The sequence below is a fragment of the Cylas formicarius genome, unplaced genomic scaffold (assembly GCF_029955315.1).
Source record: "Cylas formicarius isolate icCylForm1 unplaced genomic scaffold, icCylForm1.1 PGA_scaffold_4__25_contigs__length_36172078, whole genome shotgun sequence".
In the NCBI taxonomy this organism is placed as follows: domain Eukaryota; kingdom Metazoa; phylum Arthropoda; class Insecta; order Coleoptera; family Brentidae; genus Cylas; species Cylas formicarius.
The window spans coordinates 5,741,801-5,762,531 of NW_026844334.1; the positions used below are offsets into that span (position 1 = coordinate 5,741,801).

Genomic DNA, 20,731 nt, shown 5'->3' on the forward strand with positions numbered 1-20,731 from the left:
CAGCATGTATCGCTCATCCTTAAGCAGACCTGAGATTATAAAGGCGCCATTTATGAAATATTTGCTGATGATAAATGCGTGAAGCGAATTCTGAAGTGAATGATCCCTAGGACGTAATTGAGATAACATTTTTTAGATACGAGAAAAAACCCAGACATCTGATGATTGGGTATTGCGTTCGTTTTCTATAAACTTACGGTTCTTCGCAAGAGTGGTACAGCGTTAAAAGTGTTAAGGTTCGCGAAATTGCTTCGAGATCTAGTTAAATATGTGTCAAGGATGGTAAGCATGGTTTCGATTATAAAATATAAATATATCCCGGTCAGTCCACAATTGTCGAAATATATGGGACATGTTTATATAGCCGACCATTTTGAGAATCAATAAATTCTCCTCAAAGCACGCCGTCGCTAGCGGATGACGCTCAGAGTTGTCTTCGCCAGCATTTTTTGAACTAAAGCAATTCGTACTGCGCATTATTTTTGTTGTACAACAATAACGCATGCCTTGTAGATAGAGGAAAGTAATATAATTTAATCCTAACGATACCAAGATCTTTAAAGAGCTATAATATGAGACGACACAATTTAAAATGGATTTGATTCTTATTTAGTAATTTGGGCAACTTTTTTTATGTTTTTATATTCTTAATATAGGCTGGCAATCGGCCATTTTTTTAGTTCTAGATTAGCCAAAATACGGTCGCAGCGAGAGGCCAGAATATTGGTTTCACACAATAAATCCTAAATTGTAACTTGAGAAGCAACCGGAAGATTACATATTTTACATATCATCTAAGTCGAGTTTTTTACTAAATAAGTCGTATCTCCATAGCGTGTTCAGCGAAGAAGACTAATTTCAATTACTAATTAGTGCCTCCTTTCCGATGAGTGTTAAAACAAACAGAGGAAAACAACTTGTTTCACTGGCCAGCAAGCTTCAAAGGTAGAACAGGAACAGGAAAGGCGCTCTAAAGCAGTTGCAGGTCAAATATTTTGAATACGGTCGTATTTTCATGGTCGGAGATTCCTTCCATCACGCAACAGAGAAGTGATGATACTTGATGAAGGCTTCTTATAAAGGAGTTTAGGTTGAAATGAACGAGCATTCGTTTTATTGCTGGGAAGGCATAAGATAACTCAGAGGCCTTATCTGAATGCCATGGTTGGAGTTCAGTTTATCACAGAGAAGAGAACAATTTTATAGACAGAGTATTTTACAGGATCCTTTATTTTGTTGTTTTTTTTTAAGTCGCAAAAGCTTTAAAAATGACATAACAACGCCGAAATTCGTAGAAACTTCATTGGGAATTTATTGTGAGAGAAAGCAAACTCTTGTTCCAAGACTTGACCGATTTTTTCCTCCGAACCGAGTGACATTTTGGGGATCTCCACCAACAACAAAATCTGACAATCGGACGTACCCATCGAGAAGCCGATTAATTGTAATACTACTTCTAGCAAATGTTCCTGGGTGTGTTATAGTCATGGAACATCCCAAAAAATACACAAAAAAATTACATTAAATGTGCTGAAAAAGGAGCTGTTGTAGATAAATTTGAATAAACCTGATTTCGCAAAGAAATTTAGACAGGCTACTGTGATACTATTTACAAATCTTCTGGATTTCTCTTGCGTCGGTTATTGATGAACTGTTGGTCTTCTGAAACTGAAACGTGTAGGTTCAGTTAAGCTCTGAAGAAGCCAACAGGATGATTGGCAAAACGTTAGCAAGTTCAGTTCATCAACAACCGACGCGTAAAAAATGAAGAAATAGAAGAAATAATGTGGGAATTTGATAACATGTTAGTTAACAATGTAGAGCCCGTTTAGACTTCTATACTATATATACTACTATAGTTTATCTGACTACTCGCAACATGATGACTAAAATAAATACAAATAAAGTTGTATTGTAAACAGTAGATTTTTATATTATTCTTACCTCTAGATATACTTTACTTAATCTTAGACTAATTAATATCTGCCCATTTTTCTCATGAACGTAACTTATTTCTCGGAAACCATCATTGCAATTTATTTGAGCTTTACACTATCACATTTAAGTTGTCCACCATGTTTAATTAAGGAACATGGTACAGTCACGTTGTTTATAAAGTTATTTGTGAGTTTTGAAGTGTGACCACTATTTGATTTATCTTCTTCTTGTGTTTTAGGTAGCATTTTTAGGTGCGTTCGGGTATTATCAAATATGAAATACATATGTATTTATAGTGAAGTGAATAAAGTTTAAGACTTTGTTTATTAGTTACCATTATTGTTAATTGTCGATAGCATATTATTATAAGTCAAAGAATGTAACTGTTAATTGAACTGATATGCCCCTTTGAATTAACAAAGTAGTAATGTTTCATTCGCGAAATGTCAGACAACGGTCAAGTGGTACGCATAAGGCGGCCTTAAAACAGCCTTTACGCAATTCAAGGTGGACGAGCGTCGCCCAAAGTCTGTGAACTTGGTTCCGAATTTATTAATAACCGTAGCCGGTATAAATTTAGCGGTTTTCCGTGTAGTTCCGGAGGCGTTCCACGTCCCACGCGGTTTCTAAATTTAATTCGGCCTCCGATACGGGTCACGCCGCGTAGCTCTTAATTCGCGTGCAAACAAATTCTAACCTACCTCAACGCGGCCCGAGATAAAAGTTTAGCAAGCGCCTAACAAGTGCGCAAAACATTTTTCGCTTATCTGCGACAGATACGGGGCGGGGTCAACGATCTAAAAAACTGGCGATCGCGCCATCGAACGCGTGCGTGACCGTCGCGCCCAATTTGAAATTTTGATTTTCGGTTATGGGGAATGCGAGGAGTGCCCCCGAAAGGAAGGCCTGTCGATCAAATTGCACCCACCGCAGTTCGACAGGCCGTTTCCTGCCGCACGCCATTCTAATGTCGAAGTAATTGCGTGGGATGCGCTCTCGGGTTTGAGGTTAGAAATGCTTACAAACTCGGACTCGATGCTTTGAAACTTAGCCGGACAGAAATTCTATAATACTCATCAGCTCTAGCGGCAGATACCATACGGCTGTATTCATTTATTATAACGTTCATAATTAACAAACGATTTACAACGTCTAAACTTTTAATGCCGAATCTTTAATATCAAGGTTCCGTGCTCTGTAGTACACGCTGACGATCACAGACCATAACCTAGAGAATACCGAATAGCTGTCATACAGAAACTGGTTGCCACAACACAGATGTATAGCATAGCATAACTCATTGATAATAGTAATAATGGAAAATGCCTTATTTAATTAGCATAATTGACATACATGTGCAATATTTACCACCAACCTGCAAGAAATTTGGAAGATAAAATTACCAGCTATTTTTCCCGTAATGAATTTTCCTTATACACCCACAAGTTATTATAATAAATAAAAACAATTTTGCTTAAAGTTTGGCCATTTATTTAAAATTTAAAAGACAAAATTCTACCAATATAATCCCATTTTGTTCATCTACCAGTTAAAAATTCAAATAAAAATGCACGTAGAGGTTGCATCGTGTCTACCGAGCTTTATTTTGTATTATTGATAAACTAAACAAAAATTTTGAAGCATAACTAGAATCGCCCAGGTAAGGTACCAACGTCGATGAGAAGAAGAAATATAGTCTAACCGAACATTTTGATGAAAGGTCGTTCCGTTATATGACTCATTTATTGCGATTATTGCAGTTTGCAATACTGAAAATATTTCACTTCCAAACCCACCTCAAGATGGCGACAATAAGAAAGAAAGGTGCTAACAAATATATTCATGATTATACTGAAATTTAAGTGATGAGATTATGTTTTATATACGAGTGTACTTTTACCGAAGAAACGTCGGTTTGTTTTTTATTTTCAACAATATATATGATAAAAATTAACATCGCCTTCTAAGTAGGTACTTCCAACCTACGTTATTATTAAATTTAGTCAGGGATTTTGTGGTAAGAAACACAAATAACTTTGGGTTTTTGTAAAATTTAACTAGGAAAATTAAGAATTATCATAAAGCAAGTCAATGAACAATTTGTATTTAAGCGTATAACCCAAATTAGCCTACCTGAACAGAAATTAGTTTTAGATAATACATATATAATACAATAATATTTCTGTCTTTCTAATATTACGATTATGGATTTTTTTATACAATCACAAGTTATTATAGGCGTGGTAAAAACAATTTTGCTTAAAGTTTAGTCATTTAACGCTAAAAAGTATTTGATGGTATTTTAAAATTCCACCAAAATAATTAAGACCATATTGCTCGAAAAATTTGCGCCCACCATCAAAAAATTACCAGTTAAATACAAATTTGTTGTCTGTTAGAAATGCATGTATAATATGCATTGCGATGAAAACATTTTTGAGAAGATTTAAAATTTAAAATTTAAAATTTTTGATGAGATTTAAAATCTTGTCTTTAACCAATTACTTTACGATATTCAACAGCCAACACGGCCGTTGATAGATCGTTAATAAGTTTGCATATATGTCATGTGCAAAATATGTCTACGAGTTAGGTGTGTGGCGATTGCTGTTTAGAAACAAAATTGCGCAAAGTGCAGCTGGGTGGGTGAAATGTGCATGAATGCAAAAATATCAACGCCGCCTCTGGCACATACATTTTTGACTGTCGGAGAGCCATATTCTCTATATGAACTTATTATTCATGTCTAGATGGCCGTTTAGTTGCTTGAAAGGAGCACAGGTAAAGGTGTTAACGTCGATAAGAAGAAGAAATGTAATCTAACCAAACATTTCGATGAAAAACCGTCCGTTATTTGGATCGTTTATTGTAGTTTTCTTGAAAAACTGAAAATATTTAGCTTCCAAACCCATCTCAATATGGCGAAAACAAGAAAGAAAGGTGCTAAACAAACAAATATATGCAAGATTGCGCGGAAATTTAAGTGATGAGATTGTGTTTTATATACGAGTGCCCTTTTACCGAAGAATTATTGGTTTGTTTTTTATTCTCGACAATATAAATATTATTATCAGATAAAAATGCACGTCGCCTTCCAAGTAGGTACTTGCAAATAAATACCTGCGTGATAAAAACGTATTATTGGATTTAGCCAGGGGTTTTGTCGTACTAGATTGCTATGAAAGAACTCTTTCTCAACAGTAAAATATTTCTCCGATAAAACCATTATGTTATTAAATTGGCCAGTATTATTTCGATAAGTCCTTTCACTTTTTATTTATCTAAAATAAGTCTTGAGCAAACTTTCGCCTCGGCTCAAAACAAACTTATCTCTTAGCGTAAACTATAACATAAAAATCCTTTAGATAACGTTCGTTTTTTGAATTGGTTTGGGCATATTTACGTTACTAGCCAAAATAGCACGGCCGTAATATTTCAATTTCCTAGATAACGTGTATGTTTGCTCCCAAATTTGGAAAACTAGTACGACTCGGCGGCAGATTTATGTCAGCCCCCGATTAACCGCCTTGGAATAATAAATACATCAGCATTAAATCCATTAATCTTGCTTTTCAGGTCTGGGTTATCGTTACTTTACTTTAGGGTCTTATCTGTAGTCATTCAGGTAACCTCAAGAATGTTTTGGGGTTTTTGAGTCATCCGCAGACAGGCATTTTTATAGTTGTCATTGTCAACGTTTAGCAACGTTGACAATATTGTTGTTTTGACATCAAGGTCAAATGAAGGAGGTTCATTTATAAGAAAAGCTTTTATTACTTTGTCAGTCAATAATTAGCAAAGGAAACGGAGCATTTGAAATAATGTTGAATGAATTGTTTTCTGTTTAAATGTTTATGTAGCTATATGTCATGTAGGCCTATTTCTTTTATATCATTAGTGTTTACCGGTTTCTTATTCTTAGGTTCGCAGAAATATAAAATAAAACTAATTTTTCTTTTTCTAATCTAGTCTGTTTTCGTTTCACCGCGTAATATTTGTTTCGTTTATTTTTAGTAATGAAAGGAGAATTTAAACCTTGTTTGACGTAAATGAATTTATGTCTCCTTTTCGTAATCTAAAAAGATGCCTTAAATTTAGATGTTAAACGGAAGATGGGCTTTACTCAAAACTCAAGCTCGACTGATAAATCAACGAGGAACTATAAATACCACCCTTATTTTTGGGGTTTCGAACCTTGGCAAACAGAGTACAGGAGGAAGTTGCCCTGCTTTTCTGATTTCGTAGAAATTTATAGGCTTTGCGAGTTACCTAAGCCGTAGCGACTATGAAATTTATAATAAGAAACTTTAAGAGGTTTATGACAACACAATACGATATTTATTGGTGTACTTCGAAATTTGGTGTAAAAAAAGTAGTTTGCTGCAGCATAAAAAAGATTACCTATAATAACTAAGTAATATTGAAGTTTGAATGAGAGCTGATAATTCCACTTCTTTTACTTGTCAACCAGACACGAGGATAAGCATGCCTCATTTAAGTAGCCAGATATGGATAAGAAACAGTTAAATTTCAGTGAAAACTATGATTCAAGAAAGACCAGCCTGGTATATGTTTTATTCCTGCTCCTCAAGCGTAAGAAGAAACAGTACTCACTGTCTAATTCATTCTGAATCTGCGTAAGCCTTATCGAACATGGAAATGCCCTGAGAAATAGAGCAACAATCAGCGTTTGATTTAGCAGACAAATTCAATTCATTGTCGGAGTAAAGCAGTTTAAATAGAACTAAAAAGAAGTATGTCAACATTACATTTTCAATGAAAAGCAAAAAAGAATTACAAAATGTGTTAGATGAGGAAATATTGGTAGATATATGTGAATACAAAATTGTACGCCGCAATTACTAAATTCTATAGAAAGGAAATGACAGTGAATATTTACTTGTGAGGTCGCTAGATGACTGTAAGGTCTGAATACGAGCATTGACGTAATGCCCCATGAGAGAAAATGTTTTGGTTAGTTTTCAAAAACTACCCTCGCGCAGTTTTTGCGCTGACGAGTATGCTGAGGTATTTCCAATAACTTTTTATTATTTCGAACAAATTATTGTAACTTTGCTTATCGGTATTTGTGAGTGCATTATTATTGCATCGCATTATCTCCGGTTAAATTGAGAGGATTGAAATCTCGTTAGACTCGACCGGATCGTAAACAATTTTAATGCCCGGGTTATTAAAAACGCCCATGTCGAAAATAAGATCGTAAACTTGCCAGCGGGCGAGCACCGACGTTAATAACAAATTTGGAGATAATTATTTTGGCAAATTTTGCGTGATCGAGGTTTTCGTCAGTACGACTGCAGTGATCCAGCCGTCGTCTCCTGGCTCGCGACCTCGGTTGTCTTGGGTAAGGAAAGTTGAGAAAATTAATTCGTCTTTCGAGGCGCCTTGATAAACGACCGCGTCATATTAATACCTCCTAAAACGGCGATAGCCCTGAAATACATTAGAAACCTCGCCGTTTCGTTATTAGAGCAATTAATGCTATTTTGCGCGAATAAAAATCTGCCGGTCGGGTTAGGTTAGGAAGAAGCGCGCCAAAAGGGGTGAGTGGATTTTGCATTCTCATTTCTTCATTGTTTAAATCTGGTTTGTTTTTTTTTGCGATTATTTTAATACAAAAATACTTGAAGGGATTCCCTGCTGTCAGTTTGCACATGGATGATGGTAAAAGCTTACAAAAGTAAAGTCAACACACTTTACCATGTATTACCTGCATATTTGTCTTAATAAAATTACAATTGTGAAATGTCCAAATATAAAGCAAAAATTATAGCATTAAGATCAAAAATAAGAGCATAAAACAAGGTGATCATTTCAAATATTTAGGTTGCGATATAACATACTAGCGATTTTTAATAAAAAATATGCATAACCATAAGAGGAAAACAGTGCCGGCGATAAACACAATTGAAATTTTACAAAATTATAACAGTTCCAATTATGAAAATAAAATTTCTAAGTGTAGTCAAGGGATGTACGAGGCTGAATCACATACGGAAAACATATGTCGCGACAAGATTAAGCATATTTGCAGTAGAAAATAAAATACTTGAATATCGAAAGTACTGACTCTGAAGAGATGAACCGTTGAGCTGTTTTTTTTTTAATGAAATTGAGCAGGCATAGTAGGAGGACAAGGAAACCACAATTCACTAACCAAAATTTTCAATAAGTACCCATTAACCGGTAAATAAAAATAGTAATGTGTTGGAACCATGGATTAAATACCATACGAAATTAAGTTCCGAACTCGCTTGCTGCATGAAAGCAGCGTGAACGTCGAGCACACATTGACAAAATTTAAGCATGACCCTTACGTAATTATCAGTGCTCCACAATTCTTGGGTTTTCTGTTTTGTTTTGATTTCAGATTTTTTATGAGTAATCTTGTTTTTATTGCATATGTAAATTGTATTTTTGGTTAGTTATGGTTAAACCCATTGCGATGACCCTGATCCTGGATGTGCACTTTTATTTTGCGAAGTTACGTTCACATTTAGATGCAATATACAAAACAAATTCGAAGAACTTAAGGGGATGATTTTTGGTTTGAAATAAAGGATGGTATGTTATATAAACAAGCAATGTTACGGAAATCGTATTATTATAAAAACACACTTTCTGCAATTTTATAAAATTTTTTCTTAAGTGAGTGGAGGGGATTGCATTAGACCACTCCTATCATTCCTAACTAAATTAAAAAAAAAACCTATGCAATGGCATAAAAAAATTAAATTTGATGTTTTATTTAGAATCTAATCTAAATCTTATTTTTGTAGTTTCTCATATTTAGTTAAGAAGATACTATTTACTTTTTTTTCTGCGTTCTCCTGACGTTTCGCTAATCATCCTGTTGGCTGCTTCAGAACTTAACTGAAACTGGCTCGCTTATATATAAGCAGGTGCAGAGTAGACTGCCAGCCAGTTTCATTTAAGCTCTGATGAAACAGAATGATTGGCGAAACGCCAACAAACAACCGTAATAAAATAGTAAATAAATAAATAGTAAATAGTAGCCCATAATAGTATGAAGTATCGTATGTATTATATTATATTTTATATTCCTATTTATTTGCGATTATTAAAAAATTAATATTGAATTAAATTAAAGTTCGTCCTAGTTTTAGAATCAAATTTCTTATATATAATATTAAGATATATGAATAATAATGATAATAATAATAATAAATATTATTATTAAGGATTTTATGTTAGAAAAAAAATAAAATGGCCAAATTGAGACCTCCTATCATAACCCTAATTTTGCTCCCAGTTATCAACGAAAAATCTAAAAATCTAAAATCTATCAAATATATCAAACTAGAAGCATTAATTAATATTTCAACTACAAGTATAATAATTTTACAAGATAAATAAACTCTACCTCAGAAGAAAACAGCTTTTTTAATAAATAGCAGAGAGTGAGCCAGAGATAAGGGGACGTAACGCTATTTAAGAGGATTTAATTAACATACCCTAGAAAGGACACGCAACAAGGCTGTGAAGGCGACGTGTATAAAACAAAAATGCCATCAGAGACAGACTTTATTCTGTAGGCAGGATCTTAAATAGTTTCCCAACAAGTCGTTCATTATATGCATTAGAACATATCGGTTTAGTGACGGAAAGTTTATGACAAAGATAATCCGGACTTTTTTTTAATATTCAGTCGTCGCTCTAAATTAAACAGAAGGATATTTAAATTAGGAAATCGCTAATATTGAAATCCAAGTCCAAACCTCTTGAAACCATATATGCACGTGGCGTGGGAGGGAAAGCTTGTGGTGGAAGGAAGGAAAAAGTGAGACGATATCTTTCTCGGAGTTCTGAAAACTCTCTAGAGTTCTAGAGTTCTGCACTACATATTAAAAGACCTTTTGGCGCGGAAAGAGGCGGAAAGGATAGGACTACAGCCGATGTTTTTGAGAGGATTACTCCATTCGAAGATATTAGTAAACTGCCCAGCGGAAAAACGCACAACTGGTCCCCTGTTAAGCAAATTGCAACCTTAAACACCATAACGGAGGCTAAACTTGATGAACTTCGACTTGCTGAGGACGCTCAACAGCTATTTAGTTTCGTTGTTTGCGAAACCTGATCAAATTTGAAAGAAGCTACATCGTCATCGAAATTGATATTGACCGGCGATATTTACTTAAACGCTTATCGCTGTTCCGGCGGCTTCTCGAACTCACCGATCGTCTTCATTTAAATGAGCCGACCGTGCGGACTCGTTTAGTTCGACCATAGACGGCCCCGATGGAAAGTACCACCGAGACTGGTCGTGACCCAAGGTCGGTGCATTTGTGCGTGTGCGTGAATGAATACGAAAACAATGGCGTTCACAGTAAGTCGTACGTCGTACGCAGACAGGTACCCGCGCCTGCGCGTCCGACGGCCGTTTTAAGTTTTTTTTCTCTCTTCCGATAAAAAATCCTTTGTTCCGCGACGTTCTTTTTTTTTCGCCTCCGTAATCGCATCGAATGCAGTTCGCTGCGATAACGAGCTGACCTTTTTTTATGTCTCGTGGCCTCTACTCGCGTCCCGATTGGAAGAAGGGGCCTTTATTCACGCGGTTTGTACGCTCGCCTTGGGCGCTTCTGCAAATTTAAACCGCATATCGAAGGCTTTTTTCGGAAATAGTTTTCGTGTTTTTAAAAGCCGCGAAGTTTCGGGCGTTTGACCAGGTGATTTCAGAGATATATAAAGTCAATGACATCAGATTTCTATCGGTAAAATGAGCGCGGGTGAAATTTCAAGTTTGGCGACCTCAAATTACCCAAGATAATTTCCGTCGTGACCTTTTCTATTCGATTTAAGTCCGAATTTTTGTCTAGACGGAAATATACAGAGGATCCTTTGTGCGTTGAAACCGTGTAGTTTTCGAAACAGTCAATCTTTTATGCTAAAAATGACGGCTACGAATCGTTAGTCTTTCCTATGCATAATCCTTAGAATAATTAGGTCCGTTCGCACTGTGAAATTGACACCCGGTTGCAAATTTGGTTCTGCGCATGACTAGTTTAATAATAATAATAATAATATTTTCTTCATTGTAAAATATGTAACAAACACATAATAAAATAACCTCAGTTACTAAACTCACAAAAACGCGCCAAAGAAAGCATACGTCACATATCATATCTGTCAACATTTTAAACGTCAACGTCATAGTCCAAGACGTCAAAACAGTTTGGTTTTGGTGTATCATTTATATTTATTTAGTTAAGTTTCTTTTGTATTCCCGACCAAGTGTAATCTTATGTTTAATATGCGCTATACTGTAATTGGACAGCTCCGTCTGTTTGTTAGTCAGTCTTTGGGTTTATAAATAAATAAACAAATAAATATATTAAACAATCATAATAAACCTACTCTCTTGATTTTTAATATTGAAAAACGTTTAAATTCAAAATAATTATGTAAAAATTTAAATTTTAAAGCTGATTCACCCAGATTCTTTGCCAGTGATTCTAAATCTCCATTCTGCGAACTTTTCGTACGCCATGCGCATACATCGGGGAAGTTATAACTATTTCTGACCGATTTGCGAATAAAGCTATTATAATTATTATAAAATGGAATAATTTATTGCCAATTTTCACATTTACGAGTCCAATACAGTCGGCGCAGTTACAATTTTTATACAATTCTTGGTTTCTTGTAACCGAACGCAAGCTTCTTATTTTATATGGAAATCGTAGTTGGCCATGGCTTGTTTAGAGCCATTTTCAATAACGAAAAACATCAAAGATTTAAAGCAGAATTATAGAAAAGAAATCTGAGTAAACCTCTAAGCATTTGACTCAAAAAATATGCACTAATAATGTTTTTATTCCAATAAGAAATTATCGGCAATTTGTTTTGTTTCAAAAGCTGTAAATGTTGTTTTTAGCATCAAATTTTCCATCTACATCCAAGTGATCAAACGCGTCCAACCACAATTTTTTTCCGTTCCAGTTACCGAAACGCTCAAATGTGCTCGATGGTGGACTACGAGATGTTCCTGCCTCACAGTCCTCCGGTCTTCAGCCACAGTCCGCCGGCTAGTTTCCTCGGCGACTTCCAATCGTTAAATCTGAACCAGTCGTTCCACAGGATACCCAAAGGCCTCACCTGTCGACAGAACTCCTTCCCCGCGTACAAGCCGCCCACTTACGCGTCGGTGGCGTCACCAAAAAGACCTTGCTTGGTGATACGCCCGAGCGAAGATGCACACGACGAAGACCCGACGAGTCCGACGAAACTGAAGAAGAGGGTGGTGTTCGCCGACGACAGGGGCAGACCTCTGACCCACGTGAGGGTCATGTCGGAACCGTCCAACGTGCCTCCACTGTGGAGTATGAAATTCCTCGCAGAGGTCACCAGAGGTGTGAGCGCCGAGCCCGAAGCGCAGGTCGAACCTTGGGAGGTGACTTTTTCTCAGCCCGCGTCCGATTACATCGCGTTCAGGAACCAACTGGAGACGAATATGGTGTCCTTGGAGAACGTGATCGTCAAAGATGCGGACGATCAGATCGTCGGCACGGTCAAAGTGAAAAATATATCGTTCCGCAAGGAGGTGTTCGTCCGTCACACGTTCAACGGCTGGAAGACGTACGAGGACAGCTACTGCAGCTTCATACCGAACAACATCGCGCCGGGAACGACGTACGTCTTGTATGACACTTTCTCGTTCAAAATCAATCTGCAACCGAAAGCGAGGAAGGTCGAGTTCTGCGTGTGCTTCAAGTGCGACGACAGGGAGTACTGGGACAGTAACGGCGGCAAGAATTACGTAATTACGAAGAAGGCTCTCGCGCCGCTTTATAAACCTGCGGGTGGCGACGCGAAGGACTGCAAGTCACACCACGTCGAGAAGTTCGTCGACGCTTCCCACGCGAAGCTCGACTCCTGGACGCAGTTCGCTAGTTGGAACCATCTGGAGAATTCCACGCCCTATTGGTGAAGGCGTCGTCGAAATGGAGACTTGGACAGCTACGAAACTCGATTGAGGTTAGTATGCGAGTGTCAGGCGATGGCGTCATAGCGAGTTCCACGAAACGCACCTCACACTGTACTCTATATCGTATATTTAAAATTTCGAGGACTTGTTTTGAGATTTTGACGATGCATCTTTCAAGAAATGTTGTAGTGTTTCAACAAGAACCATCGAGTCTTTAGCATCACAGGAAAAGGTTATCGCATCTAAACTGCTTTCAATTTTGCATAGTGCAAAAATCTGCTTTCAATTGTCGGCTATTGCTGCAGATCCAATTAAAACCACATTAAAGGATAAAGCTTTGACAAAATATCACTCTTAAATACGTCGTAAAATGTTGTTCTTCACAAACCACGCACCACAGGTATTGTTAACGGAACCGCGAGCAACGATTTAATTAACACAGTGGCACTTAGAATGTGCTGATAGGTTATTCGAAAGCAACGCCATGTTTGCTTGCTGCCAGCAGCGCCACCATCGGAGAAAAAAATTGTCAATGCTCTGTCCTAAATAGTTTTGCTTAGTCCTTTGGTAGTCCCTGCCATTCTGTTGAGGCACTGTTCTAAATTTTATTTAATTATACGTTTGCAAACCGTCCCCACCATTCTTGAAATTTAGGGAATAAAAATATTGTGGCGAATAGGCGAAAGCCGTTGTGTTTCTCTTTTTTTTTGCAATTTCGACTCAGCAAAAATCGACGCAGCATGAATCCAGAAGTTTTGTAAAAAGTGTTGCCAAATTTCCATTTAAACAAAAACCTGAAAATTTTTATGCTATAAAGAGGAGGCCAGAGTATAACCTACAAATTTGTTTTTTTCTTATTCACTACACACTTTTACTGCAAATACTGCAAAATAATAAAGGGAGCTTAGCCAACTTGGATACTGGCAATTTTATCAATACCGATTTTGAGGAGTCTCTGGAGGAGATTGAAATTGGAAGAAATGGGCTTATTCGAACTCACCTCCGCAGAAAATTTATTCAGCTCCTTAGGCTAACATAACATTTTTCTTATTTAGATCTTTTTGTTCGACGCTAAAGTTGTATTCATTTTATGAAGGAGGTTAGGTTAAAACCATACACGTATTTTTGGTCAGTTGGCTATGAAAATCGTAGAATAATAAATTGTGGGGGTAAAGTTAAAAACATAAGAAGAAGAAGTGTTTTGGCATAACTTGGGCGACGTGCTGCCGTGTTGTTAAAAATCACTTAACTCAGGATGTTTCCAGATTTGCTTTAAAAAATGTTGATAAATAATTGACCTGTAACGTAATGTATTATATTGAAGCAGGTTATAAGCGTTTTATATCGGATATATGAACTGTAAAGTACGTACCTGCTATGCAGTAAATCTTGGTAATATTCTTTTCAGTAAACCCAAAGTTACGTTATTCTTATGTTAATTTAAAAAAATCGACGTGTTGCCGCAATTCACCGTGCGGAAAGTAAGGTTATGTAAACGGGGTGGCCGAACCGCAGACAACAAAAGCGGACAAACCAATTTTCTGGGTGCGGCTCTGGCGGCCGGCAAATTCCACGACCATTATATTCGACTTTTGGCAGCCATTTAACGGAATAGAAATTTACTGTTTATGCAAATGGCACTATAAATAGAACATTAAAATTTTATTTGTTCTAGAGGTGACATTAAAAGCGGAGAAAGCTCGGCAGGCAGATCTTTGTTCAAACACAGTTGTATTTATTTACCCGGTATTTACTTTTACGCGCGTCGTCGCTTGTTTGCCCGCCATTGACGCGACCGGTAAAAAAAAATGTCCTACGTTTCACCCTCGCGCTACAACGATCATAAATAAGAAAGCGCACGTCACCCGAAGGCCCCGGCGAACAACTGAAATTATTACCCGACGTGCCGCCGCTGGCGTGATCGAATGCGTCGGCAGTTTGTTAACTATATCCGGGGCTAATAAGCGCAACGTTTCGTGCCAAATCCGCATTGTCTCGTTTTTTGTATTCCTTTAGCCCGGGGTGCGTTTATAGTATGTTTGTTAGCAAGAGAGAGTGACGAAATCGTCAAGAAGTGGCGACATTATATATTTTCTTCATTATTGGACATTTTTTTTCTCCTTATTGTTTTTATGCGTGAGATCATTATATTTTGTGCTCTGGACGCGAGATTCAATAGGCAAATAAGTACAGCACATAAAGTGTCCATTTAATTGAAAAACGATGTTATTAAAGTAACAACTAATATAAAAAATTAATCAAATTTTACGATCTAAGTTTTACAGTGGACAATGATAATTTTTCTCTTACAAGTTATCAAAAAATATCAGTTGATTTATCTCATTATGGTGACAAAACACAATTTACTTTGTAGTTTTTTTTTTAACAATCAATTTGCATAATATCCTGATGAAACCTCTCATCATGCTCATCTGAAAGAAGCTCTCAAATGTCGGTAGTTGACAGCTTCAGTATTCCCAAGAAAATTATGACATACGTTTACAAAAGCCACCAAAGCTTTCACAAAGTGTTTCATGAGTCCCAGTTTTATGTGAAGTAATGGCAGAAAAAAATTGTCACTTGGCACTAAAGGTTTATGTTTTTGAGTCCAGGAGTTAAGCTTTTTCTTTGTGGCCAAGTTTTGACTTTGTAAACAACAGAACTTGGTGTAACCTTCTTGTAATCCAGTAAGTATAGCGACAACTTTTAAATCAGCACAAATATTCCATAGGTACTGAGAATATTTTGTTTTTTCAAGTAATACCCCCAGATAATTTTCTTTCATGTTTGTTGTATGTGCAACGGGCACTGATGGGTCTTTATTACCATCATGCAGTAAAACTCATCTTTGAGGCATCAATAAAAAGTCTCCATTCATCAGAATTTTCTGCAAAACTAAGTTCTTGAAGAAGCCCAGCAGCATCATTACAATATCGTATCATCTTCTTTCAAAAAGTAACTTAGGAAATCTTCTTGTCTTGTGCAAAAATATTAGACTCTTGTACTTTTATCCGACAAATTCCACATTTTTAATCTTCCGAGTAATTGTGCCCCAAGTCTCTAACAAGATCATTTAACTCACATTGTTTAAGTAAATGAGGTTCTTCTGATGGACTTGAAGATCCAGATAAAGTATATGAAGATGAAGACGTACATGTAGAAATAAAACCCGAATGAGGCTGTAGACCGGAAGTTTTTATTTTCCATCTTTTCGTTATTTTTTAGCGGAACTGGAGGTAAAGTGCCTTCACCACGAGGAATTGGTCTCTTTGCAGATACTATCTTCGCATTGGCATTATAAACGGACATAGATTTGCGTTTACCTTCAAGCTAACCTCTCAATGTTCTTGTTACAGCATATTTTGGGCAGCCAACTTTTATGCCTTTCATCGATAAAAAATCCAAATTAAGGTGATAAGCTGTTTTAACAAGGTCTGCGTTTAGAGTAAACTCACCACAAATGTAGCAAAAACAGTCTATAGAATTCTTAAATTAAATTAAATAGAATTTATTTTAGAAAACTTCAAATTGCTATTTTATATTTACTGGCTCTGTTCATGAAAAATACATGAACTACAGATAAAATACTTAATAAAAATATAGAGAATATGAACTTTATGTAAAACTTACACAACGTAAACAAAAAAGACAAGTTTTCAACTAACATTCACAGCGAATACTGCGCAAGCGCATATGTACTACCATAAAAATCACATTCGGCACTATTCCTTCTTTATCTTGCAACGCTCTCAAACCTATTTCGTATGTATATACACTGTTTATGATGTTAACGCGTAAAATGAATTAAAAAAAAAACTAAATTTGTGATATTTAAAATAATATATATATCGAAAAATCTAGACGCGATAGAAAATATCGCACGGAACATATTCAGAGCATTAAAATCTTCCTATTTATGACAAATTTTTTGAAGGGGGATTTCATTGCAGACCAGTGCAATAAAGCATCATTCGTAGCTCCATTGACGATTTTTGTGTATTTAAAATGTAATTATTAAAGTATATTTTTGAAAAGGACGGAGTAATAAAATCTACATGCACTATAGACTGACCCAACGAATACTTAAGTCACTTTAATTGTTTGCCATTGTTTCTATACATTTTTTTTTTATTCGAGCACAGGTAGTACCTCCTTAACTGTGTCTAGGTACATTTAAAGAATAATGATTGATGTTGCTAAATACTTAAAAACAAATTGTGTCTATTGTTACAGATTTTTTAATTGCTACCCATGGAGGCCCGAGGGGATCGGGAGATGACTGTAGGTCCGGAACGGGGGTGGGTGGGAGGCAGTTTTGTGAAATTGGCTGGCGCGTGGCCGATCCGCCATCGATCTGGTCTGTGATATACGAAATTTTTAGGTTTTACTTCGGGTGTAATCGATAATATTTTATAGTCATCTTACGAGTGCCAAATGAAGAACATTGTTAACAATTTTTTTTTCTGTGAAAAAACCTTATTTTTATTGTTGAAAGTACCTATTTTAAGAAGACTGATGTTGTCATTTAATACAAAAAAAAACGCTTAAAATGTATATTTTATTAACGTGAGAGGTCGAAGCGCGGCTTTTAGCGATTTTGTTTTTACCTGTTCCGTCGTACGATGTCGATTTGTTTCTTGATTCGCCGAATTTTTCATTATGTTTTTTTTATATATATAGTGTATATCTATGCTTAAGGTTTGTGCAATAAGACTTTGACGAAAAATTCGCGGAGAAGGCAATTTTTTTGTATCTTGTACCTACTATTTCACATCGATCGTCTGTACATATAACATTTTTTTAATCATGCCATTGTTTTTTCTTCATCGTAGTGCGAGGCTTTGCTGGAATTGTTATGAATATCTTCCCCCGATGCCCAAGTAACATTGCGTCATTTTTCCGCGAAATAATATGTCATTTTTCTTGCTCAGGTGTCTACTTAACGACAAAAAGATCTAGCATGTTCACACGACGTATCCCCACGAATGGCGCCATGTTCCCCCCGGCATCGGGCGAAAGTTTAGTTAAGTCTATGATCTATCGCGAAAGTTATATTTTTTGTATGTATGATTTGCAACTCCTACAACGTTGTACTAGTGCCTTATATTCTGTAGAAGATATTGTACGATTTTCTGTTATTAAATATGTTTAAAAATACGGTTGAAAATAAAGATTTTATTTTCCCCCGTCTCCCCTTCCCGATATTGCGATTTTTAATAATAACCGAAAGCTCAGAAGGTCAATCGTGTGTCATCGTTTTTTCCATACAGTTGGGATTAACAAGCACCATTTTTACCATTACTATTCCAGCTTAACTTAAAAGCAAAGTCATGATAAGGGAATATATGCGACAAAAGTAATAAAACTGCACTGCATAAAAGAGAGCAACATTATTTAAAGACTAGTGCCATAAGCAATTGTGGTGAAGGTCAACTTTCAGTGCAAAGAGGACGAGAAAATGAAGCGAAGTAGATCCCATATTATTATTATTAATACAAAGAATAAAGGACAGAGTAGAACCTATTATGCACATTGATAGTTAGTAGGATAAGAATGTTATGCATATAATAAATATTTAGTTATTTCTGTGAAACAATACATTGTCCAAGCGATGTTTAAATACAGACAAGTTCCGCGCACACACATCTGGGGGTAAACTGTTCCAATAATCGAAAGTCCTGTTACTTTTAAAATGGAGGCGATGTGAAATCCTGAATTGTTCGTTTCTTATTTTAAATGGATGACCACGTAGGCGTTCATCATTGCTGAAGACCACAGGGGCACGTCAGATGGAACTTGGTCATGCGCAAACCTACACATTTGAATGAAATCCCCTCGCAGCCGACGCTGACTTAATGTTGGCAGACTAAGTATTTTAAGACGGTCATCGTAAGGTTGATAGTATTAAGTTGAAGTAACCAGCGCGTAGCGGCTCATTGCACTCTTTCCAAAACATCACAGTCACGCAATAGCCATGGGCTCCAGACTGGGGAAGCAAATTCCAAGATGGGGCCAATGTAAGTGGTGAAAAGCCTGCAAGCGATGCGAGTACTAGGATTTTTAAGTCTTTTTTAACGAAAATAACGCGCAGTTTGCTTTCTTTGCAACATTTGATACATGTGCAGACCACGCAAGATCATTAGTTACTGTCTCACCTAGGCCCATATGAGAATCGACACTTGACACATTGATATAATAATTCAAACCGGTATTGTACTAGTCAACATGCGGCACAGAGCCATTCAGCCAAGGCAATAGCCAAGTTGAACACCACTTGGACTTGGTATTCAAGACTCTCTGCAATACGTCCGCATGTGTTGAAGGATATTCAAATAATTTAGTATTATCAGCATAAGCGCTCAGATGAGAATCAATGCTGGAGAGCAAATCCACGGTGTACACTAAGAATATAGTATATCATATTTTTATAAGTTTGACCACGAGAATATTTTAATGTTTGAAGTACATTCATAGAGTGAGGTGTAACGTGACCTTGAAGACTAACAAACGTCACAATACCATATTCTTGTTCTTCTTTAGGTGCTCATCCGCTAACCGAAAGGAGAGGTGATTGATTCGTTATACCAAGTTCCTAAATTTTTGTAGAACGAGCTGCGGGAGATCATTCGGCATTATGCCTAAGTACTCGAAATTTTCAATTTGTCAATCCGCCATTTAAATTAGTACGTGTGTGAGGTTCCTCTTCTGGATGATCATGAATTTTCTTATCTATATTCAGATTAAGTGTTTAAATTCTACCAATTTCTTGCAACTACCTTAAAACATGTTTCAGAATATGAGAAGAACATCATTATGGATGATAAGAATAGGACAAAAAGTCTAACTCTAAGGAATCAAACAGACCTTATATTGATAACCAAAGATTCCGGAATAGCTGCTAAGACATACCTAGTTTCAGATATACTATCTGATCATAACCCTCTAATCGGCAACAACTTCACAACATAGAGACGGTATAGGAAAAGATATGACATACTGAACCCGGGTGGTATAGTATTTCCATCGACATACCGAAATCATTAAACATGTCGTTCAAGGTAAGAAATTCGGCTTCCGCATTTCCAGGTATGGATTGGTTTCTGACAACAACAGACATACTGAATAATATTTAATCCCAGGTAAGATGATCAGCATAGTCGACCTTATATAATAATCTGTGTAATTTTCTCACAGCAATTTGGATAGATTTATTACAATAATTATGAACCGAATGATTTTGCCTTTGAAGTTTAGTTAGTCATTTGTATTGACTGAAACGAGTACCTATACGTGTTACTGATAAGATGTTGAGTCGATTTGGAAGAAGGACCCAGTTCTTTAATTCTTAAAAAATAGCAGGGTTAAATACTATACCACCCTACTCCAATGTGGATTTTCAAAATTTGGTGCTTCGACATGTAAACCAGCGATTATGTTCTGTGGTAGATTTAATACAGAAGAAGATACAGAATATTCCAAATACAAGCTGGTAAAATTGTGTAACTTATGTTCAAAAAGTGGTACAATCGAATAATCTATTGAAAAGGGAAAGAACTGTTATGAACTTGAACGACGACAGTAACAGTGAGAGTAAAACTAACCTAACTTATACTTTAATATATAAAACTAGTTAGCTACCCGGCACAATGACGTATATGTTTGTTTTGTTTTTTGACACAGTTTTTTATTATAAATACCTGTTTTAGTTTATGTAGATCCTGCTGTTTGGACTTTGTGTGCTGTTTTGCTAGTAAAATGTTCCATATAAAAACTATGCTTGTCAACACTTCTGTAGGGCTTGTGTTTCCAGGTGCTTTCGAAAAGATT

The 20,731-nt window shown here is 36.4% G+C and overlaps 1 protein-coding gene across 3 annotated transcripts in view; it reads left to right on the forward strand.

The window, feature by feature from the left end:
- The window catches only part of LOC132700406 (protein phosphatase 1 regulatory subunit 3B), a 38,011-nt gene extending 19,953 nt beyond the window's left edge, over positions 1-18,058 (forward strand). For 2 of the 3 annotated variants that reach the window (XM_060667707.1, XM_060667708.1), the window contains exons 2-3: positions 11,920-12,954; positions 17,138-18,058. In XM_060667707.1, the coding sequence (XP_060523690.1) occupies positions 11,936-12,907 (972 nt within the window). In that variant the 5' untranslated portion in view covers positions 11,920-11,935 and the 3' untranslated portion in view covers positions 12,908-12,954; positions 17,138-18,058. Of the gene's footprint in view, positions 1-10,213; positions 10,307-11,919; positions 12,955-17,137 lie in introns of those variants that run through there. The other variant, XM_060667709.1, reaches the window with a different exon arrangement.
- The last annotated feature ends 2,673 nt before the right edge of the window (positions 18,059-20,731 follow it).